This window comes from Aquarana catesbeiana, linkage group LG12 (genome assembly GCF_042186555.1).
Source record: "Aquarana catesbeiana isolate 2022-GZ linkage group LG12, ASM4218655v1, whole genome shotgun sequence".
Taxonomy (NCBI): Eukaryota; Metazoa; Chordata; class Amphibia; order Anura; family Ranidae; genus Aquarana; species Aquarana catesbeiana.
Genome location: NC_133335.1, coordinates 86,370,788 through 86,395,941, shown reverse-complemented (window position 1 = coordinate 86,395,941; position 25,154 = coordinate 86,370,788). Strand labels below are relative to the sequence as shown.

Sequence of the window (25,154 nt, the reverse complement as noted above, 5' to 3'; positions counted from 1 at the left end):
CCAGTGCTGCTGCCAATCTAAGGAGAGGCTGGCATTAGAAGTACAGGATGTTTGCACTGTAGGCTTTTGTTTCCTTGCCTACAGCAAATCTTTGGTGGCCCCTTGGACAGATAGTATTGTGGTATATAAATATCTTGTTTTAACATGTCAGCTTTATAGGACAGCGCATAGCTTGTGCTTCATTCTTTCAAAACTGGTGCTATTTTACAGGTAAATTTCAAGCAAACTGCAAATCTAGGTGTCATGCTTGCCAAAGAATTAGTATTTATGCCCAGGGCTGGTGCAAGGATTTTTGACACCCTAGGCAAAACCTCATTTTGCTGCCCCTGCCCTGGCCCCACCCCCTTTTCCCTGCCCATGTATACCCCACCTTTTTAATGAAGTGCCCACCAAATGCAGCCTCACCAGTGCCCACCAAATGCAGCCTCACCAGCGCCACCAAATGCAGCTTGCTGCAGAGAGAAGACAGTAGGAACACCAGTGGCCTGGTGCCCTAGGCAGCAGTGCGCCCTAGGCGGCTGCCTAGTTTGCCTAGTGGTAGCGCCGGCCCTGTTTCTGCCTATACACCTTTCTGAATTATGCAGCCCTGCCAGGCAGGGCAGAACACCAGATTTTGCCCCTCCCTGAGCCTGTCATTGGACAGTGAAAGGAGAAGCAGATGACTGGTGAGCTGATCTCTCTGCTCCCTCTCATGACTTGCCGCTCTTTCCTTTCCTAGTCTTAAGTTCTGTTGTATAGAGGATTGCAAGGTGCTGATACAAAGTCGAATTCAGGTTCTTGCACTGCTTGCATAAAAAAATTTGAGTGATACATTTTTGAATACAGGGCTGCATTTATGTGTGTCCGATATACATGTTGTATCTGACTGGAATTCGGCTTTCTAATTGGTGGATATGGGCCACTTTTTTACACCTTTTTTGTTCACCAGTTTTCATACCATGGCCTTTCATAGTAGAACTGGCTAGCATACCCTTGAGCTCTGTTGGTTGCTATTGCTGGTTAGAAAGGTTAGAAACTACTAGTGACCATGAAACTTCTTTTTAAAGGGATAAGGAACATGTTATGTGTGTAAAAAAAAAAAAAAAAAAAACACGTCCTTGGGAATATTGTGGCCAGTTGTGCCTAAGGGTAAAACAAATGTTAATGCCCTAAGCACAATTTTGCAACTTTGACACTTTGTTAGTAAAACTGTACATATCATCACAACTATTTTTGTGCATTCAGGTGGATTATACTGTTGGTTTGGTTGTGTGTTTGTTTTTTTTTGTTTTTTTTGACAAATTTTGGCTTTCATTTGGTGGTAAATGGTAATGGATATGTCCTGATTTATTATTTATTTAATCAAGGGAAAACTGGCCCAAAATAGTTGGAAAAAAGTGTGTGTATGTGGTGGGTTTTTTTTTTTTTTTTTTTTTTTTTTTTAAAATGTAGCTGTATATTTCTTGCTACTACCATACCCTTCTACCCGAGAACAACCCAAAATAAATTCTCCTGCTCCTGGCGATCAGTGATATCACATATATGTATGTTTGTACCTGTAGAACAGCCCAGAAACAATAGTGCACATTTTTGTTTTTAACCCACCTAAAACACACTGATACTAATTTTAAAAAATGCTTTTTTTAAAAAAAAAAATCCTGGTCCTGGCACTGAGTTCACATATGTGTGGTGCTGGTTTTAGTGCGATATGTAAAAAGAGTTCAATACGATTTTCGTTCAGCGGTTCAGGTGCAAATTTTTAAAGTGTATGACACAGGAAATCACACCTGAATTGGACTGAAAATCTTATCTGACTCTCTTTTTAAAATCGCACTGCACCCGGCCCGCACATATGTGAACAGCCTCCGTAGAATACCAGTTTGGTTCACATGTTGTGAGAATCTGGTGTGGTTCAGAATGCATCAACTTTGCATATAAAGTGGGATATAAAAAGTCTACACACCCCTGTTAAAATGTTTCTGTGATGTAAAAAAAAAACAAAAAAACAAAACAGATAAAAAATTTCAGAACTTAAAATACTAAGGTACTGTGGGGAATAATGTTTATCCCCTTATTGTAACTCAGTTACCCATTATTCTTGTCAAAAGTTTTGATTAAAAAAAAAAAAAAAAAAAACTAAAGTGGTTGCATAAGTGTGCACACCCTCTTATAATTAGGGATGTAGCTGTGTTCAGAATAAAGCAATCACATTCAAACTCATGTTACATAGGAATCAGTACACACCTGCCATCATTTTAAAGTGCCTCTGATTAACCCCAAATAAAGTTCAGTTGTTCTAGTAGATCTCTCCTGACATTTTCTTAGTCGTATCCTACAGCAAAAGCCATAGTCCGCAGAGAGCATCCAAAGCATCAGAGGGATCTCATTGTTAAAAGGTAACAATCAGGAGAAGGGTACAAAAGAATTTCCAAGGCATTAGATATACCATAGAACACAGTGAAGACAGTCCTCATCAAGTGGAGAAAATATGGCACAACAGTGACATTACCAAGAACTGGACGTTCCTCCAAAATTTGTGAAAAGACTAGAAGAAAACTAGTCAAGGAGGCTGCCAACAGGTCTACAGCAACATTAAAGGAGCTGCAGGAATATCTGGCAAGTACTGGCTGTGTGGTTCATGTGACAACAATCTCCTGTATTCTTCTGGGCTATGGGGTAGAGGGGCAGAAGGAAAAACATCTAAGCCTGGTTAAATTTAGCAAAAACGCATCTGAAGTCTCACAAAAGCATGTGGGAAAATGTGTTATGGTCTGATGAAACCAAGGTTGAACTTTTTGGCCATAATTGCAAAAGATATGTTTGGTGCAAAAACACTGCACATCACCAAAATAACACTATACCCATAGTAAAACATGGTGGTGCCACCATCATGCTTTGGGGCTGTTTTTCCTCAGCTGGAACAGACCTTAGTCAAGGTAGAGGGAATTATGAACAGTTCCAAATACCAGTCAATATTGGCACAAAACCTTCAGGCTTCTGCTAGAAAACTGAACATGAAGAGGAACTTCATCTTTCAGCATGACCATGACCCAAAGCATACATCCAAATCAACAAAGGAATGGATTCACCAGAAGATTCAAATTTTGGAATGGCCCAGACCTGAATCCGATTGAAAATCTGTGGTGTGCACAGGAGATGCCCTTGCAATCTGACAGATTTGGAGTGTTTTTGCAAAGAAGAGTGGGCAAATATTGCCAAGTCAAGATGCTGATAGACCCATACCTAAAAAGACTGAGTGCTGTAATAAAATCAAAAGGTGCTTCAACAAAGTATTAAATTAAGGGTGTACACACTGATCAAAATATTTTAGTATTTTTACTTCCCTCCATCTAAAATATTTCAGTTTGTTGTTCAATTCAGTTGTTCACTTTATAGGTCACATTAAAGGTGGAAAAGGTTCTGAAATGATTTATCTTTTTGTTTTTTTTGTTTTTTTACAGTATATAAACCTAACCTTTTAACAGGTGTGCGTGGACTTTTTATATCCACTGTATGTGAACCGGAGTTGACACAGATTAAACCTTGATCTAGGATATCTATATCTCCTATTTATTTTACACACCGTCTTGTGTGTGTGTTTTTTTTTTTTTTTTTTTTTTTTTTTTCTTTTTCTTCTCTACAAAGCGAAAACACAGGAGCAGACTTCACAGTAACTAATCACTGTTGTAGCCAATCAGAGCGATCAGGTGACCCAGAACTGGGAGTTCTGGTCGTTATTTAGAGAACCCGGTCTCTGCTGGGAGAGTGCTGTGCAGCACGCTTCCAGCGCAAGGGCAGATGCGCATATATGTGGCCCAAAAAAAAAAGCCCAGTCCAGTGATATATATATATATATATATATATATATATATATATATATATATATATATATATATAATGTATTATAGCGCAGCCTCGGCAGTCCAGCTGTGGTGAAACTATCCCATCATGCCTGTGATTGTCAGGGTCTTGCAATGTCTCACGAGGCTTGTAGTTTCACCACAGCTGGAGGGCTGAGGTTGCCTACCCTTGCCCTAAGACCCTTTTTACACTGAGGTATTTTTCAGGCGCTAAAGGGCTACAATTTGTACCTGTAAAGCGCCTGAAAAACGCCTCCCCCTGCAGCCCCAGTGTGAAAGCCCGAGTTCTCTCACACTGGAGCGGTGCGCTTGCAGGACGTTAGAAAAAGTCCTGCTAGCAGCATCTTCAGGGCGGTGCGGGAGCAGTGTATATACTGCCCCTGCTTATTGAAATGAATGGGCAGCGCTGCCGAAGTGCCCGCAAAGCGCTTCGGCAGCATCGCTACACGTGCCCCTTTAACTAGAGGTGCAACAAAATTTTGGCTGCCGAAAATTATCGGCCTAAAACTGTTTGTTTTTTGGTTTTTTTTTTTGTTTTTTTTTTTTCATTCGGCAGATGGCAAAAAACAGCCAATACTGAAAGGGGGCGGGGTCCGCCCCGGGTGCTGCCCATTGCAAGAGTATCACCCTGGCGTGTCCCAGTCCTCCACTCCCTCCTCCTCTCCCTCCTCGCCACGATCTCCGTGTGTCACGGAGCTGAATTGTCCGGGTCGTAGTAACAGTGTCCCGCCTCCTGTGATAGATTGCACACTGATCCAATGGCGAGACGTTGAATCAGTGTGATGTGATCACAGGAGGCGGGACGTTGTTACTGCGGCCCGGGCAATTCAAACCCTGCTCCGTGACACACGGAGATCGCCACTCTGATCCGGGCACAGGCATGCTGCTAAGACCCTTTTCACACTGGGGCGGTTTGCAGGCGGTATTGCGCTAAAAATACCGCCTGCAAACAGCCCCTAAACAGCCTCCGCTGTTTGTTCAGTGTGAAAGCCCGAGGGCTTTCACACTGAAGCGGTGCGCAGGCAGGACGGTGAAAAAAGTCCTGCAAACCGCTTTTTTGGAGCGGTGAAGGAGTGGTGTATTCACCGCTCCTGCCCATTGAAATCAATGGGACACCGCGGCTATAGCCGCGCTGTACGAGGGATTTTAACCCTTTTTCGGCCGCCAGCGGGGGTTCCGCTAGAGGTGCACCGAATGGAAATTTTGCTAATACTGTTAGCAATGTGTTTAAGTTTAATTAAGAGATTGCAGACATGATGGTTAGAGACTGCAGACTGCATTTTCCTCGACCTTTCTTGCACTAAAGGTGCCAATAATGGCAAACAATAAATTCATATTAATTTAAATTGATATTATTAAAAAGTTGACTATAATACAACTTGTATATAAAAAAATCAAATTTTTTTTTTTTTTTAAAAACTGTCATTTTTCGGGGTTTAAAGCGCCACGCTCCCATCTGAATAGTGGCATCAAAGCGCTGCTATAACAGCGGTAAAGCGCCGCTAAAACTAGCAGCGCTTTACCGCTACCGCCCCCCTCCCAGTGTGAAAGGGCTCTAAGGGTTAAGCATTCAGCAGATATACACCATCTTACACATGATGAAATATAATGCATAATATAAAAAGATGGCTTACTCTAAAATATAATCTGTATTTCTCTTTTTCGCATAGACAACAATTCCCTTGAAGAAGACCAATAATTAGAAGGGTTGAAACGTGTAGGAATATCATGTAGAATACCACGTTAATACAATGGATTTCATGTAATATGTGTTTCTTTCACCATTGATGGGCTGTATTTTTATGTCAAAGCCAGGCTTGCATTTTACAACTTTTAATGTATTTACAAAGTACTTTTTGATCTAATAATTTTTTTATTCAGAAATTGATTACTACTAAAGTACTACTTTTGGATGCTAAAAAAACCCTTGAGGGAATTTCTATTCTATATAATGTACTGGGGTGTGCAGTGCTGACAGCTCACACACGTGTTATCTATTCTATATCCTGTTTAAAGAGAGCTTTTGGCCAATCTTCCTCTCCTGTGAGGGTATCCTTATTAACCACTTCAGCCCTGGAAGGATTTACCCCCTTCCTGACCAGAGCACTTTTTACAATTTGGCACTGCGTCGCTTTAACTGCTAATTGCGCGGTCATGCAATGCTGTACCCAAACGAAATTTGTGTCCTTTTCTTCCCACAAATAGAGCTTTCTTTTGATGGTATTTGATCACCTCTGCCGTTTTTTATTTTTTGCGCTATAAAGGGAAAAAGACCAAAAATTTTGAAAAAAAAAAATGGATATTTTCTAATTTTTGTTATAAAAAAAATCCAATAAACTCAATTTTAGTCATACATCTAGGCCAAAATGTATTCGGCCACATGTCTTTGGTAAAAAAAAGGTCAATAAGCGTATATTTATTGGTTTGCGCAAAAGTTATAGCGTCTACAAACTAGGGTACATTTTCTGGAATTTACACAGCTTTTAGTTTGACTGCCTATGTCATTTCTTGAGGTGCTAAAATGGCAGGGCGGTACAAAACCCCCCCAAATGACCCCATTTTGGAAAGTAGACACCCCAAGGAAATTGCTGAGGCATGTTGAGCCCATTGAATATTTTTTTTTTTTTTTTTTTGTCCCAAGTGATTGAATAATTGAAAAAAAAAAAAAAAATGTACAAAAAGTTGTCACTAAATGATATATTGCTCACACAGGCCATGGGCATATGTGGAATTGCACCCCAAAATACATTCAGCTGCTTCTCCTGAGTATGGGGATACCACATGTGTGGGACTTTTTGGGAGCCTAGCCGCGTACGGGGCCCCGAAAACCAAGTACCGCCTTCAGGATTTCTAAGGGCATAAATTTTTGATTTCACTCCTCACTACCTATCACAGTTTTGAAGGCCATAAAATGCCAAGATGGCACAAACCCCCCCCCCCCCCCCAAATGACCCCATTTTGGAAAGTAGACACCCCGAGCTATTTGCTGAGAGGCATGGTGAGTATTTATTTTGCAGCTCTCATTTGTTTTTGAAAATGAAGAAAGACAAGAAATTTTTTTTTTTTTCTTTTTTCAATTTTCAAAACTTTGTGACAAAAAGTGAGGTCTGCAAAATACTCACTATACCTCTCAGCAAATAGCTTGGGGTCTCTACTTTCCAAAATGGGGTCATTTGGGGGGGGTTTGTGCCACCTGGGCAATTCCATGGCCTCCGAAACTGATCAAAAATTTACACCCTTAGAAAGCCTGAAGGCGTTGCTTGGTTTTCTGGGTCCCGTGCGCAGCTAGGCTCCCAAAAAGTCCCACACATGTGGTATCTCCATACTCAAGAGAAGCAACAGAATGTATTTTGGGGTGTAATTTCACATATTCCCATGGCATGTTTGAGCAATATATCATTTAGTGACAACTTTGTGCAAAAAAAAAAAAAAAAATTTTGTCTCTTTCCCGCAACTTGTGTCACAATATAAAATTATTCCATGGACTCGACATGCCTCTCAGCAAATAGCTTGGGGTGTCTACTTTCCAAAATGGGGTCATTTGGGGGGGGTTTGAACTGTCTTGGCATTTTATGCACAACATTTAGAAGCTTATGTCACACATCACCCACTCTTCCATCCACTTGAAGACTAAGCCCTTTCTGACACTTTTTGTTTACATGAAAAAATTATTTTTTTTTGCAAGAAAATTACTTTGAACTCCCAAACATTATATATTTTTTTAAAGCAAATGCCCTACAGATTAAAATGGTGGGTGTTTCATTTTTTTTTTTCCCACACAGTATTTGCGCAGCGATTTTTCAAACGCATTTTTTTGGGGGGAAAAAACACACTTTTTTACATTTTATTGCACTAAAACACACTATATTGCCCAAATGTTTGATGAAATAAAAAAGATGATCTTAGGCCGAGTACATGGATACCAAACATGACATGCTTTAAAATTGCGCACAAACGTGCAGTGGCAACAACATTAATACATTTTTAAAAGCCTTTACAGGTTACCACTTTAGATTTACAGAGGAGGTCTACTTCTAAAATTACTGCCCTCGATCTGACCTTCGTGGTGATACCTCACATGCATGGTGCAATTGCTGTTTACATTTGACGCCAGACCGACGCTTGCGTTCGCCTTAGCGCGAGAGCAGGGGGGACAGGGGTGCTTTTGTTTTTTTTTTTTTTTTTTTTTTTTCTTATCTTATTTTTAAACTGTTCCTTTCATTTTTTTTTTTTTTTTTTTTTTTTTTATTAAATCATTTTTATTGTTATCTTAGGGAATGTAAATATCCCCTATGATAGCAATAGGTAGTGACAGGTACTCTTTTTTTTTTTTTTTTTTTTTTTTTTTTTTTTTTGAAAAAATTGGGGTCTATTAGACCCTAGATTTCTCCTCTGCCCTCAAAGCATCTGACCACACCAAGATCGGTGTGATAAAATGCTTCCCCAATTTCCCAATGGCGCTGTTTACATCCGGCAAAATCTAAGTCATAAAATGCTCGTAGCTTCTGGTTTCTTAGGCCATAGAGATGTTTGGAGCCACTCTGGTCTCTGATCAGCTCTATGGTCAGCTGGCTGAATCACCGGCTGCATTTCTCAGATTCCCTGTTGAGACAGGAGAGCCAGAGAAAAACACGGAAGACGGTGGGGGGGGGGTGGGCATTCCCTAGAGGCTAATTAGCTGCTAGGATTGCTTTTACCTGAAAGCCGACCGCTGGCTGAAAAGAATGATACCAAGATGATACCTAAACCTGCAGGCATCATTCTGGTATAACCACTCAAAGTCGTGTATGGCGTACCTGAAGACAAAAAAATGGTTAACAATAAAGCACAGTAAACGGTAAAGTACAAAAAATTGCATACCTGAAAAGCAAACATGATAAAACATAATAACAATAAAACATTGCAGAATAGAATACAGTAAAAAAGAGCAGAACAATAGAGAGAGAGAACAATAAAAGGACAACTATTTATTAATTTTTTTTTATTTTATATTTTTGTTTGATTTTTTTTTTTTTTTACACTTTTTTTTTTTTTTTGTAACTGTAACTTTTATAGCTGTAACCGGTTCCAGGTTTGGGTCTCTCAAAATGCGATGGCATCTTGGGAGACCCTGTGAAAGTGTGCCTAGTCTGTGGAATGCTGTACCCTACGCTAATACTCAACTAGTGAATGGTAGCGTTCAAAACATTCACCAATGCAAAGACCAGGATTGTAAGGACAGGAGGGACAATAATAGCGGGTGTCACGCCTATATCCGCGCTTGCTGCAGACACAACATCTTTTTTGGGGGGGTTCGTTGGGTAGGGGTACTCGGGAGGACATAAAGAAAATGCCTCTCATGCAGCCGACTGCATTTGGTTGGGGATGTGAATGGGGGAAGTACGGGTGCTGCAGAAGCGGTGGGTTCCCAATTAGGATTGGCGAATGCAGCAGGAAGGGCATTATGGGCACGACGGCCTGTGTTTGTCTTCTTGGTGGCAGCGGGACACTACTTGTGCTTGCCACCTCACCAGCTTGAACTGCACTTATGGGACTCGCCACGTCACCAAGTGTCACTGCAGTGCTGGTTTGACTACGACCGGGGTGTACTAGGCCGCTGGTGCTTGCCAGTTCAATAAAAAGCTTCCAAAAAAACTGTTAGCGATCGCAGGGATCAGGCCTGACTCTGGGAACGCTGCAGTTATGTGTTTAGTGTTTTGTAAGTGACAGTGATCGATTGATACTGCACTTGGCTGGGCTGGGCCGGGCGGAGGGGCAAAACGCAGGTGGTAGCAGGTATCTGGGCTGATCCCGCTAACACTGCGTTTTTGGGAACCCTAAACTGCTGGGGACGCTAGTATAGATCTGATCGGATCAGATATTGATCCGTTCAGATACTATACCACTAAGGGAGGTGTACGGTGCGTGCATGGGTGTTAGCGGTACTGGCACTAACCTGACGCTGCCTGGGGCTGGTGCTTGCCAGTTCACCAAAATGCTACCAAAAAAACTGTTAGCGATCGCAGGGATCAGGCCTGACTCTGGGAACGCTGCAGTTATGCGTTTAGTGTTTTGTAAGTGACAGTGATCGATCGATACTGCACTTGGGTGGGCTGGGCTGGGCCGGGCGGAGGGGCAAAACGCAGGTGCTAGCAGGTATCTGGGCTGATCCCGCTAACATTGCGTTTTTGGGAACCCTAAACTGCTGGGGACGCTAGTATAGATCTGATCGGATCAGATATTGATCCGTTCAGATACTATACCACTAAGGGAGGCGTATGCTGCTTGCGTGGGTGTTAGCGGTATTGGCGCTAATCTGACGCTGCCTGGGGCGACGCATATCACCGCCGAGCGATCAGGGGGCTAAACCTTTATTCGGTAATAAACGGCGGGTGCCCTGACACTATAAAAAAATAAACGAACTAACCAGCGTCACCCGTAACGGTTATACGGTGATCAGTGGTGAAAGGGTTAACTAGGGGGCAATCAAGGGGTTAAAACATTTTATTAGGTGGTATATGGGGGTCCCTGTCGCTATAAAACGCTGACGGCGAACCTAAATATTTATGTCCCTAACTAGCGTCACCAGCGACACTAATACAGCGATCAGAAAAATGATCGCTTGGTGACGGGGTGATCAAGGGGTTAAAACTTTGTTAGGGGGGTACCCTAGACCTAAAGGGGGCTAACACTAACTGCCCTAACATTCTAACTGTCACAAACTGACACCATGCAGTAATCAGAAAAAAAAAAAAAAAACCTGCTTGGTGTCAGTGTGATGGGGGGAGGGGTGATCGGGGGGGTGGGGGGGGGTCGGGGTGTAATGTATGCCTGGCATGTTCTACTGTGTGTGTGTGTGTGTGTGTGTGTGTGTGTGTGTGTGTGTGTGTGTGTGTGTGTGTTTTACACTTACTCAGATGTCTTCTCTCCTCGGCGCCGGAACGGAAACTGCCGAGCCGAGGAGAGATGACATCACATCCTCTGCCTCTGTGTACTATACAGAGGCAAGGGATGTTTCTCATTGGCCGGGAGCGATCACGAGGGGGGGGGGCCACGATCGGATGGCCTCCCCCTCGCCTTTCAACGCTCCCAGACCAAAGCCGACCGCCGCTGGCACCGGGGGGAGGGGGTCCGCGGGAAGGCAATCGCGTACTAGGTACATGATTTTGCCTGCCCGTGCCATTTTGTTGACGTATATATGCGTTAGGCGGTCGGCAAGTGGTTAAGTATTTGAACTTTTTGTACTGTGCTGTTATTTGTACTCCTATTTTAACTTATGTCATGTCTTGCCACCATGGCATACAGCAACTACCGTATTTATCGGCGTATAACACACACTTTTTTCCACCTTAAAATCAGGGGAAAATCGTGGGTGCGTGTTATACGTCGGTTCCTGCTGACTGTGAGGGGGAGAGGAGCGAGCACTGCCGAAATACACCTAGCCGAGTGTACTGTCTACTCGGCTCCGCTCGCAGTCACACCCAGTCTCACCATTGGACCTGTTATGTCCATCATAGGAGCCGGGCCAAGGGGCAGGACTGGGAGAGGAGCCAAGTACACAGGACATCCTGCTCTGTATCTCGGCGGCGCTAATTTTAAAAACGATCAGGCTGTAATGCGACTGGGCAAGGCTGCAGATGGACACTGATCATTCTGCAATGATGGACAAGGCTGCAGATGGACACTGATAAGGCTGGATTGATGGGCATTTAAATGTATTTTTTTTTTTTTCCTTATCTTCCCTCCTAAAAGCTTTTTTTTTTTTTTTTCCTTAAAATTCCCTCCTAAACTTGGGGTGCGTGTTATACGCCGGCGTGTGTTATACACCGATAAATACAGTATATAATGTTTCAGAAAACTCTACATTTTATATCAAAAGCTGTCCCTGAGCTCCAGTCAGGTGACTTTGTCTAGGCTGAGATTATGCTGTCAGTCTGCTGCATGCAGGAGAAAGTATTTCCTCCAACATTTTCCCAAAGATCAGACTGCAACATTGTAAATTTGTATCAAGTAGCAGGGGCTGATTTGTGTCAGAAATTTGTAACCACTGCCAAGAACTGCACATCATCAGGATTTGAATGATTGTGTCCTATCTGAGCCACCTTCTCACTCCAGGAAATGGATGCTGATCCTGAATAGTGTCTATACAAAGACATCACTACCATTCTGATGAAAAAAGCAGATGAAGCCTTTATCGGGGAGTACCGTGATCTCCATGAGTGGTAGTAATTACCTGTACGTGTTACACTTGGTTAGCACACACAATAAAATCTATAATATGATGCTCCATCCATTTTAATGGATTATTGCAATTGAAATATGTAGAAATATATTTATTTAAATTGCAGATTCAGACTAGATCTGAACAGTCTGTTCATCGGTATAAAAAATGTCAATCCTATTGCCAGTAAAACGCTGTCAACCTTTTACTATACAATACATCATTTTTGCCATCCTTTGCTAAAATGGTAATAAAGCAAATGCAATAGAAGAATATGAAGTCTGGGAAGTCCATGGGTCTAGTATGATAGTACAGCATAATAGAGTTTTTTTTTTTTTTTTTTTTTTTTTTCTTAATGGCAAATTTTGTGGCTTTGTGTGGACAGCAGGTAAATTTCACTAGCATTTCTATTTCTATTCTTTGAGTCCATATAAAGGCTGCACTCCCAGATTGTGTGGCTTTTTGGGACCATGTGTGGTCACATTCTGCATGTGTGTTTTTAATTTAAAATATTTTCTTAACCTAGTTTACCCTCAGTTATGGTTGTCCTGGAGTGGAGTTTATGGGCTTGCATGATGAGAATAATGCAGTGATCAAGATCAGCTTTATTCCCAACCAGGTGAGCTACAATGCTATTTCTAACAGCATATGTACATAGAAATTGTAAGCTCTTTATCACTTGCCCCCTCTCATCTCACAGGTCTCTAGCAGTACCTAGATAGCAGTTGTGAAAACAGTGTAAAAACTGACTTCACTTTCAGAGGTCTGATCAGCAATCTGCCTGGTTACAGTGATACCGCTCCTTTCCCAACTGCTCTGATCTAGGGATTTTTTTTTTTTTTTTTGCAAAAAAAGTTTTTATTGGATTTTGCAGGTTAACAGGTAATACATTAACATACATCTCAATAGTCAAGGGTACAAGCATATAATTGGTATTCATATGGCAGTGTTACAAGTTAGTAAAACACGCATGGAGTGTAAATCTCCTAAGATGCAGGGGGGAAATGTGTAAAGAGAGACTTGTATATAAGTATTTACACATAGTCCGATGCTCTAAGATGTTAAGGAGTGTCTATATGACTCTTTGAGACTAGTAACAAAAATATTAAACCAATCAATTAATAACGTAGACAACATCTGGTGCGATGATAGACAGTAAGTGCTAAAATCGGGTAGAGCGTGAGGATTGCAGCCACACCGACAGATCAATCCCGGTTCCATTCAGCATTAAAAAGGGACCTTGGCTGTGAATGGACCGGGAAGTAGGAAGGGTAGGTAAGACAATCTAAAGTAGATGGTGTGAAGAGATTCAGTCTAGAATCCCGATAGGAAGTTAAATTGTTGGGATGATAACAATGATGGCAGTTAGACTTAGAGGATGTATACATTAATATGCAAGGTGTGGATAATAAGAGAGTTGTGGATGGTAAGTGCCTGTGAGAAAGAGTGGGGGGGAAGGGAGTAGAGAGTGGTGTGAGTGGGGGAGATATGGAGTCTTTCTGGTCCTGCCACAGCTCATGGAGGTCATTCATTCAGTTCATGTGTTTTTTATCAGTGGTGATAAAGTGCAACCAACACGCCCATGTTTTGGTGAACTTAGCGGGAGTATCCTTGGCTTGATGTATGAGGTCTTCCAGGACCATTGTTTTTTGTGTGCGATTTAAACCAATCCGCTATGGTTGGCGGATCAGTGGAACGCCATTTGAGAGGGACACATATTTTAGCTGTGTTGTGTATAGCTAGAGAGCGAGAGTAGGCTCGTAGTGCAGCCGTTGAGTGATGGAGTAAGAATTGGGCAGGCGTAAAGTCTAGGGAGTATGTGGTTATTTGGTTGGTAAGTCTGTGGACTTCTTTCCAGAACGGTTGGAGTTTGGAACAGGTCCACCAAATATGTAGGAGCGAGCCTGTCTGTTTTGCATCTCCAACAGATCTGGGAGATCGTTGGATCGATTTGGTGTAATATAAGAGGTGTCCTGTACCATCTGGAAAATATTTTGAAAGCATTTTCCTGTATTTGTACATTCATCGAACCTTTATGGATTAGTGTGTTAATGTTTTCCCATTCCAGGTCAGAGAGGTCTATGGATAGATCTTGTTCCCATTTTTGGTTGGTCCAGTGTTTTGTGGGTGTATTAACAGAAAATAATAGAGTGTAAGTTTTTGTGAAATCAGGTGTCTTTGGGGTTCCTCACTTAGACATAGGTTTTCAAACGTGGTAAGTTGTCTGACCAGTCAGGTCTGGGTTTAGGTTTGTTAAAAAAAATGTTGTAATTGGACATATGTCCAGAAGGGGAAAGAATCTATTTTCATTTTTGACCCCAATGCGGATTGGGATAAAAGGTGACCTCCTTCAAAGAAATGTTCCGCGCGGACGGTTGTATGGGGCCAGTGGTCGGTTAAAAAAGAGATATGCATTCCCAGCGCAAAGTCTGGGTTTAGGCGGAGTGGCGTCATTGGACCGTGGAGGGAGGAAATTTTTTGTTTGTTTGCAAGTTGTGCGGAAGGAGATTAGTGTCGGGTCAATGAATGGGTCAAGTTTGTATTCAGGGGGGATGTGTAGGGGATCGACCCATGGTAGATGTGACAATGGCAGTGTCGACAAGGATTGTTCCAATTGGACCCAATCTTTATGTTTAGAGTGTACGTTCCAATCTACAATCCTAGCAAGGTGGCATGCTTGTTGATATTTACGTATGTCTGGGAGTCCTAAGCCACCCAGGAGTTTAGGAGTGGTCAGTCTCATAAAGCTTAGTCTCGGTCGTGTTTTGCCCCAGACGAAGTCTGTGCATGCTTTTCGGTAAGTAGAGAAGAATGCTTGTGGGATTTTAATTGGGATTGTTTGTAGGATATATAGGATCCTGGGTAGGATATTCATTTTAATGATCGCACCTTTGCCGAACCAGGAAAAAAGCCCCGTGGACCATTTCTTTAAGTCTATTAGTATTTTTTGTAGCAAAGGAGTATGGTTTAGAGAGTATAAGTCATTTAGGGAGGTTGGTAATTGAATGCCCAGATAGGTAATTGCGCGGTTGTTCCATGTGAATGGGGAAATTATTTTGGCATTGTTGACAGGTGTGAGGGGTAAGCGAAACGTTCAGGGCTGCCGATTTTGAAAAATTGATTTGTAGGTTAGTTAAGGTTTTAAAGGTTTGAAAATCTTTAAGTTCGGGATTGTCGTAAGCAGGTCTGTGAGGAAGAGGAGGATGTCGTCTGCAAAAGCTGCTAGTTTATATGTGCGATGTTTTATATTTATGCCCTTAATATCCGGATTGGCCCTGATGCATCTTAGTAGTGGTTCCAGGGAAAGGATAAAAATTAAAGGGGAGAGTGGGCAGCCCTGGCGTGTACCGTTCGACACGGAGAAGGCATCCGACAGGTGACCATTTACTCAGACTTTTGCAGTGGGACTTGAATAAAGTGCTAATATGAAGTTTAACATTGTGGAGGGGAGGCCTATAGCCCTTAGGGTTTCTGACATGTAGTCCCATGCTGCCCTGTCGAACGCCTTCTCCGCATCGAGCGACAACATAAATCCTTTATTATGTGTAGACGTGAGCCAGTGGTGGACACTGATGGCCTTAAGAGTATTATCTCTCGCTTCTTTTCCCGGGACAAAGCCAACTTGATCAAGGTCAATAAGTTGAGGTATTAAAGGGAGGAGTCGATTCGCTAATGTTTTTGCATACCATTTAAGGTCAACGTTGAGTAACGAGATGGGTCTATAATTGTTAACAAATGAAGGGTCTTTGTCTGGCTTCGGAATTACTGCTATGTGGGCGGTTAGAAGATCTCGCGGGGGGTCCGTAGAAGTAGAAAAGAAGTTAAAGGCTGCTATAAAAGAAGGGATTAGTGTATTCCTGCTTATGTTTTATAGTACCCGATGGCCAAACCATTGGGACCGATACTTTAGCCCATTTTCATTTGTTTCAGTGCTATGTCAACCTCTTCTCTTTTTATGGGTGAATCTAGGTCTTGAGCTATTGATTCCGATATTGGGGTTGGGCCGTATTGTTCCAAAAAGTTAAGTATCATTTGTTTTCTAGTGGTTCCATCTATGGATGGATCGGATGTGGGGAGGTTATATAATTTATTGTAGTACTTGACAAATTGTTTAGCTATGTCTGGGGTCGAGGTTAGTTTGTGTCCCGACGGGTCAGTAATGGAATGTATTGTTGTGTCGGATTTTTTCGCTTATAAGGCTCTTGCTAGCATTTTACTAGCTTTATTGCCATGTTCGTAGAATGTTTTCTTAGAGAGGATATAGTTGCGTTGTATTTTTTATCTAATAGGTCCAACAGATCTTTTCTGGCTTGTATCAGGTCATGTGGATCCGTTCGATAAGTTCTGAATATTGTCTCCGCCGTTCTTGGTTTCGTTTGGCAGCCGCCGCAATTAGAGTGCCTCTAATTACGCATTTATGGGCTTCCCAATTAGTGAGTGGGGATGTGTCATTAGGTTTATTTTCGAAAAAGAAGTGTTAGAGACGTGTTTCAACTTCAGCAGCAATAGAGGGATCTGTAAGTAGGGATGGGTCTAACCTCCACGTTGATGGGCGAGGAAATGTGTCAGGGAAATGGGATGGTGGTCTGAGATAAACATTGGGTCAATGGAAGTTTGATGGATCATGGATAGATCTTTTTGTGTCAAGAATAGGTAGTCTATCCTTGAGTACCGGTTGTGAGGTGTTGAATAGAAGGTATAATCTTTGCCGTTGGGATTTAGGGTGCGCCAAGTGTCATGGAGTAGTAGATGTTTAAGGCGGGATTTGATTGACTTGAGGGCTGTATATGGGAGAGATGATATGTCTTGAATAGGAGTGAGCGGGGCGTTAAAATCTCCCCCTAGTATTAAGGTACCTTCCTGGAAGGTTGTTAGAGTATCAGTTATGGTTCGGAAGAATGGTACTTGCCGGACGTTTGGGGCATATATGTTTGCTAAGGTGATTTTTCTACCTAGAAGCGAGCCTTTCAGGAAGAGGTATCTGCCCTCCTCATCTATAAGCGAGGCAGTAAGTTGAAAGGGGCAGCATTTTGCGCTAAGTATCGAGACTCCTTTCGATTTGTTCAACGGGTTGGTTGCATAATGCCGTTGGGTATCGGAAATTGTGAAGTTTTGGTGTGGCGTTAGAGCGGAAATGAGTTTCCTGTATGAATGATATCAGCCTTGCTGCGGTGCATGGTTAGGAGGAGCTGGGAGAGTTTTTCTGGTGTGTTAAGGCCTCTAGCATTGAGCGAAACTATGTTTACCAAGGGGGTGGTTGTAGTGGGGGATGTTGGGGTCATTTTGAAAGTATATTAAAGTATCTGTTAAGCTTTCAGGAGCTGTGGTAGGAGGTGTGGTCGGGTGGGTATGGGGGTCTGAATTGGTAAGTAAGGTGGAGTAAGTAATGAGTGGTATGTAGAGGGAAAGGTTCCGGCGATAAGCGGGAACCCTATTTCTTGACTCGGTGAGTGGGGCCACGATATCAGACGTGGCGGTATAGGTCAGTGGTGTTTATAGTACTTGAGGAGGGAAGAACCCTGTGAGTTGTTTGTAACCACTGTGTGGGGGTTGGTTTGTCAATTGAGAGGAATGGACAAATGTAGAAAGAGTGAACATTGAGGGCCATCCCACCGACAGCCTCAGCTCATAGTAATGGGGCTAGATAGGGGATTTATTTGTAACAGGCAGAAGTGGATGATTAAGGGAGTGAAGCAATGCGTATGTTAAGTTGTATGTTAAGTTCTGGTTAAAGGGCTTAGTAGAGTGCAGTTTTCAGTAGTCATTGTGGGTGAGATCCTTTTGGGGTGAGCAGCTGTCTGGTTTGGGGGTATATAATGAAATCACCTGGAAGTCTAGCAGGGAAGATACAAAGAGGGAGAACAATAACTAGCTCTTGTCTTAGGCACCAACAATGGTAATCTAGTAACAGGCCCATTGAAAAAGTGTGCTCTTTGGAGAGCAAACCTTGCGGCAGTTTACTTTCAACAGTTGTCAACGGGACAATAATTGTTCGTAAGCGGAGCAAAAAACACATATAACATAACGTGATTAGGATAAGGGTAAGAGTGTGACGATTTAAGCTAGACCAGAGTTATCTTGATAAGAGTATGTCAGAACCCTGAGCCTGGGTATGTGTGTCTGTTTGTTTGGTTCATGTAGCGTTCAATATATTGTATTTAGCTAACAATGGTGAGGTAACCTAGGTAATCTCAGACTGGGAGGTGGGTAGTTGCAGTTTACGTGTCAGAAGTATTATGAGGTAAAAGATGTGAATCTATGCCCAAAGGTATGGATAATACAATCCCAGCAGCAATAGAGAGCGATGTAGGGTCAAATTACTCTGAATAAGTTAGGTTATAGTATACCAACATCAGCGAGGGGAGTTAAGCTGGGGAATTATAGGGTTAAAGCCCTCCTAACCGTTGTTAGTGTATGTCGTATAAGAGAGAAATCTTTTCAGTATGGGAGGTTTTATTAACATGAGGAACATAACATATTACCCATAGAGTGACTTTCAACAGGAGGAAATTCTGTAGATATGGTTTTATCTGTAGTTGAGATCTGTAGTATGGGGGGAGGATTAGAATGTCCTGTGTGGGCTGTCTGCCGTCCACTGCTTGGCGGTATTCGCTGCATGGCGTCCATGGTATCTTCAGGCCGTCTCACATCTATATGATTCCTGGGTAAAGATGGTCCAAACCATTGCGGGGAGACTCCTGTGGGCTCGGGTGGTAAGTGGGGAGAGTGTAACATCATCGGAGCAGCCATGGGTGTGAAGGAGTATGGCTCAGGGATCTGATTTCACAGTTGGAGGGGAGATCCAAAGAGAGAAAGAAAAAGTCATTGGTGTGTTCATCTTGTTCGGATAGCCCAGGCCTTAACAGTGAGGTTTAGTGATCTCGGCAAGCCCGACGAGGTAAGGGCGCTGTCATAGGACTCATAGGTGGGTGTCGGAATCTCGATTGTAGAACTGGGTCTGGTAGTTGATGGTGATCGCCATCTCCGGGAACTCGTGGTGTGGGCCTCCATCGGTTCTTCTTCTGGTGAGCGGTGGGCAGGAGTGAATGTTTCTAACTCCGCATACCAGCTTGGAACCGCTACGTATGGGATGTCTAGGGTATGGCAAAAGGCATCTAGTTCCTCCGGGACTCTCAGTAATGCAGAACGGCCCTGGTGAGAAGCGAAGAGGCCGAAGGGAAATTTCCATCTATAGCGGATCCCTCTGGTCCGCAGGACTTCCAGTAGAGGACGTAGATCTTTGCGGTGTCTCAGCGTAATTGCTGAGAGATCTTGGTAGATGGCGATAGGGTGACCCTCGTATTCTAATTGTATTTTGTTGTGGGCTTTCTTGAGGATTTCTTCTTTTGGTAGTGAAGTCATTAACATGGCAGATAATGTCCCTCGGGTGTTCAGAGTCCCTGCCTCGGGGATGAAGTGCTCTGTGGATTCGTTCCATGGCAATCAGAGTATGTCGGGGTCGATCCAAGAGGCGGTTAAAGAGGTCAGTGACAGCCAGGAGATTCTGGTCCTGTTCCACAGATTCGGGGAGGCCTCTCACCCGTAAATTGTGCCTGCGACCCCTGTTGTGATCTTGAACATGATGTTGAAGATCCCGGAGTTGCATGGTATGTGAGTCTATCTTGTGGTGGATCTTCTTTACAGTTGTCTGTTGTTGTGCCGCGGTATTCTCCACATGTTGTTGTAATCTCCCTGCAATGGCCTGTAGCTCATGGCGCAGAAATGGCCGAGAACAAGGTATCCTTTATGTCCGCTGCTACAGCTTGGAGGTCTTGCAGACTCGGTTGACGGTGAGCTGTTAGGCTGTTCTCCATAGGTGAGGTGAGGTGTTCGGTTGGGGTGAGGACAATCCCGTTGTGATCTTGAGCAGGAGATGAGGTGGGAAGGGGAGCTGCCATATTAGCTCGATGAGATCTGAATATCTCCAGTATTGTTTGGCTCGGGCGGCCGTGGTTTCTCTCGGAGATGGGGATCTAGATTGCGAGCCTCCGCGGGAAGAAGTCCCCATAGTGGGTATCAACATTTTAGCAGTAATCCCCGTGGGATGTGGATTATAGGCCGCTGAAAGGGGTTGCAACAAAAACTTGCAAGAGCCCTTGTGCATCATCGGTACTGTTAGATGGCCTAGCAAGATGCATGGCATAAATGAGAGAGAGAGAGAGAGAGAGAGAGAGGGTTATCAAACAGTATAATTTCTGCAATGTACATAATGTTGTTATTGTGCTTTTTGCCATGTCTGATTTCTTATATTTGTGTTGGGATTTGTAAAAGTGGACTTCTTTTCACAATACTCTAGTGCCAAATTGTCACCTTGCTGGATGACAACAGCCTCCACTTATGGTCTTTAAAGCAGCATGATGGACTCTCTGAGCTGCATGAGGAAAAGAAGTTTACTCTTCGTGGACCCCCAGGGTGGGTAGTAAAACCTCTTCTTATCCACAATATAACTACATTTATAATGATTCTACATGTAGCATGTTACACTAAAGCCTGTACTAGATTAGGTTTAAATCTGTTCAGTCTTTTACTGTATATAGTGTAGCCTGTATGTATATGCGCATTACGGGCCTATTATCCTTTTGTGCTGCTGTCTGAAATGTTTCCTCAAATTTTGATTTATCTGTGTTTTTCACAGGGCACCTCCTAGTGTAACACAAATTAAGGTTCTGCTAGCACACTCCTCTGGGGAAAGACTATATGTGGGTACAGAGGGAGGCAGTGTTTTCACCATCACTTTACCAAACTTGCAAGTAGTAGCAGAAAAGACAGTTTCACACGATGTGGCATTGCAAGGGTAAGTTTTCCTGATCCCGACAATGTTTTGTTATGTTGTCTAGAGAAACTCATCCTAACTCTCATGCTTCTCTGGTCTCAGTCTCCCAGATGAATATGCAAACAGACGTCCCTTTGAGTCAGTGGAAGCCTTAGAGGAGCACCCGCGGAACCCAAATCAGCTCCTGATTGGCTACAATCGTGGCCTTATGATGGCTTGGGATACCTCAACTGGATGCAGTGTGCGGCATTTCCTCGGCACACAGGTAAAGGAATATGTGAAACTAGATAGGGGAGCTCTGTTCATTTACAGTGGCAACAAAAAGTATGTGTGAACCCCTTGGGATTAACTGGCTTTCTGCTGTAATTTGCCACGAAATGTATCTGATCCTCATCTAACTCGCAATAATAGATAAACACAATATGCTTAAGCTTATAAAACGCAAACCATTCTAGCTTCTCGTGTTTTTATTGAACACACCCATTAAACATTTACAGTGCTGGGGGAAAAAAGTAAGTTAACCCTTGCAGATAATGGCTGGTCGAACCTACTTTTGCAGCAATAACTTCAAGCAAGCACTTTCAGTAGCTCTAGATCAGACCTGCACAATGCTCAGGAGGAATTTTTGACCATTTCTCCATTCCTTTACAAAACTGCTTCAGCTCAGACACATTTGTAGGATGTCTGATGTGAATGACTTTCTTAGGCCCCTTTCACACTAGGGCGGCGTCTGTGGTAAAGCGCCACTATCGTTAGCGGTTTACCGTTGGTATTCGGCTGCTAGCGGGGCGGTTTTACCCCCCGCTAGCGGACGAGAAAGGGTTAAAAACCACTGCAAAGCGCCTCTGCAGAGGCGCTTTGCCGGCGGTACAGCCACGCTGTCCCATTGATTTCAATGTGTATACACCGCTCCTTCACCGATCCGAAGATGCTGCTAGCAGGACTTTTTTACCGTCCTGCTAGCGCACCGCACCAGTATGAAAGCCCTCGGGGCTTTCACACTGGAGAGACGGCAGCGGCTGTGTCGGGTTGGTTTGCAGGCGCTATTTTTAGCGCAATACCGCCTGCAAACCGCCCCAGTGTGAAAGGGGCCTTAGGGCTCTTAAGGCCAGCATCCCTATTGGGTTAAGGGCTGGGCTCTGACTGGGCCACTCCAAAAGTATTTTCTTCTTCTGAAGCCAGCCTGTGGTGAATTTGCTTTGATGCTTGTGGTCATTGTCCTGCTGCATCACCCAGCCACCCTGACGTTATCCTATTTGATATTTTTGTAAAGTTGGGAATTCGTTCCCTCACCCCCGATGATGGCAAGTGGTCTAGGCCCTAAAGCAGTGAAGCAAGCCCAAATGATGACGTTCCCTCCACCATACTTCACTCTTGGGATGATGTTTTTATGTTGGTAAGCTGTGTCCTTTTCTTTCCAAACAGTTCAACTTTTGTTTCATTGGTTCACAAAACATTTTTTCCAGTACTGTTTTTCCAAAATATATAATAAATGTGCCCGCGCTAGTATAGTGTCACATATAAAATATATAAAAAATATTTTCACATATAAAACACATGTAATGTGATAAATAAAACCATACAGGTAAAATATAATGCAAATAACTATAAATGATAAACCACCAAGTGCATATAAAGGTGCAATCGTGGTAGTAACTAATAAAAGTGCAACGTGCTAAAATATAAATATCAAAACACTTTCCAGTGACAAATGAGTGTATATCCCAATTAATAAATACAAATCACAAAAAACGTGAATAAATAGTGTCCATAAAATGAATAAACATCATGCTTCTTCTGATGGGTGTATAAATCACAACACGTGAAAACTGTGCTCTCCCGTGACACCCCACATGTGCTTGCGCTCACCTTCAGTCCTGTGACACAGTAATTAAACGGTGTCAAAATAAGCATTGGGGCCACTCCTAGGCTCACTCAGGATACAATGATGCAAAGACACTCCTCCCAGGTGAAACTGCTAGGCTCACTCAGGTTACAATGGTGCAAAAACACTCCTCTCAGGTAAAACCAAGATCCAAAATCATAGAAAAAACAAACAGAGGGACTCCATAGTGCAATACAGCCAGGACATTTATTAAAGAATAAGCCCTCCAAGAGGGTACTCACATTGGATGGGTGCTAGAGTGCACCAGACTGTACAGGTAAAATAATAAGCAGCTGATCGTATGGCGTATTCCCCAGAGGAAGGCACGAAACCCCTGTGCCGAATACGCGTCGGGGAGGGGTAGGACGGAGCTGTCAGCAGAGGAGGAGGATTGCACATGCCATACCGCACGCCATACGATCAGCTGCTTATTATTTTACCTGTACAGTCTGGTGCACTCTAGCACCCATCCAATGTGAGTACCCTCTTGGAGGGCTTATTCTTTAATAAATGTCCTGGCTGTATTGCACTATGGAGTCCCTCTGTTTGTTTTTTCTATGATTTTGGATCTTGGTTTTACCTGAGAGGAGTGTTTTTGCACCATTGTAACCTGAGTGAGCCTAGCAGTTTCACCTGGGAGGAGTGTCTTTGCATCATTGTATCCTGAGTGAGCCTAGGAGTGGCCCCAATGCTTATTTTGACACCGTTTAATTACTGTGTCACAGGACTGAAGGTGAGCGCAAGCACATGTGGGGTGTCACGGGAGAGCACAGTTTTCACGTGTTGTGATTTATACACCCATCAGAAGAAGCATGATGTTTATTCATTTTATGGACACTATTTATTCACGTTTTTTGTGATTTGTATTTATTAATTGGGATATACACTCATTTGTCACTGGAAAGTGTTTTGATATTTATATTTTAGCACGTTGCACTTTTATTAGTTACTACCACGATTGCACCTTTATATGCACTTGGTGGTTTATCATTTATAGTTATTTGCATTATATTTTACCTGTATGGTTTTATTTATCACATTACATGTGTTTTTATATGTGAAAATATTTTTTATATATTTTATATGTGACACTATACTAGCGCGGGCACATTTATTATATATTTTTTATCTATCTACACGCAATGAAACGTGGTTCAGTGCTTGCAGCTTAAATAGTTTACTCCTTAGAGGCATTAGTCCATCTGTGGCTCGCAAGACACCTATATTTTGTTTGTAACTGTTTTTCCAAGGTGCTCTTTTGCAAACTTCAGGCACACAGCATTGTTTTTTTAATTATTTTTTTGAAGATCAGCGGCTTCCTTTGTGGTGGTCTGCCATGGACACCCTGCCTGTTCAGACTTGTATGGTAGATTCATGAACAGGGATGTTTGCCCGTTCCAGTGATGACTTCAAGCCTTTAGCGATTACTCGTCGGTTCTTCTTTACCTCCATTGAAGATTCTGCATTGTGCCTTGGGAGGCAACTTGGCTGGATGCCTGCTTCTAGGAAGAGACTAGCCACAGTACTAAACTGTCTCCATTCGTAGACAATTTGTCTGTCTGTCAACTGTTGGATGCCTAAACACTTTGAGATTACTTAGTATCCCTTTCCAGCCTAATTAAGATCAAGTACTCTTGATTGTATATTTTCAGACAACTCCTTTTGTGTGCAGCATGGTTCACATCAGCTGATGTTTCTTATGAACAGCAATCTTAAAATCTGAGTGTCTTATCAGGAAAAGTAGCTCTAAACCACACCTCCAGACTCCTTTTCATTAATTGGACTCCAAGTGTGCAAACTACTGAATTCAGTTGGCGTTTGTTGAAGTAATTGGGCTATGGGTTCACTTACTTCTCCCCCATGCACTGTGAATGTTTATGAGCGTATTCAATAGAGACAAGAAATTTAGAATAGTTTTCAGCTTAAGCACTTTGCATTTGTCTATTGTTGTGGCTTAGACGAGGATCACATTTTATGGCAAATTACTGCAGAAAACCAGTTAATTCCAAGGGATTCACATACTGTTTACTTTATCTTGCCACTCTTTATAGAGTATAGTTAATTTTTGAGAGTCTGCTTCAAATGGCTACATTTACACTAAATGGCTAAGAGTAAAAAATGCAATTTGTGTCATCTTTATGTACAGACAGTTTCATTAATACCATGTTTAATACCAATAGTCCTACACTGATAGAAGCCATCTATATTGAGGTGTGTCCTTTAAAGCCCAACTCCAGCTCAGTGTTCTCTTGGAGAATGGTAAATACTTCTGTCAACTTTTTATTGCTGTCTTTGACCTTAGTGGGAAGCTTTCATCTTACTTAAGCTGGACATACAGTTTTCTCCTTGGAACGTTTGGTAATTCTGAAAAATCGATATCGGAACATTCTTTCTCAATAGGACAGAACAGTGGTTTAGTGGTTAGCACTTCTTGCAGCTCTAGGGTCATTGGTTCCA

General features: G+C 42.7%; 1 protein-coding gene across 6 annotated transcripts in view; it reads left to right on the top strand.

The window, feature by feature from the left end:
* LLGL2 (LLGL scribble cell polarity complex component 2) overlaps positions 1-25,154 on the top strand; it is a 156,489-nt gene that overhangs the window by 53,253 nt on the left and 78,082 nt on the right. For all 6 annotated transcript variants that reach the window (XM_073608170.1, XM_073608171.1, XM_073608168.1 and 3 more), the window contains exons 4-7: positions 12,577-12,658; positions 20,336-20,451; positions 20,675-20,833; positions 20,915-21,077. In XM_073608170.1, coding sequence (XP_073464271.1) covers positions 12,577-12,658; positions 20,336-20,451; positions 20,675-20,833; positions 20,915-21,077 — 520 coding nt within the window. The remainder of the gene's footprint in view (positions 1-12,576; positions 12,659-20,335; positions 20,452-20,674; positions 20,834-20,914; positions 21,078-25,154) is intronic.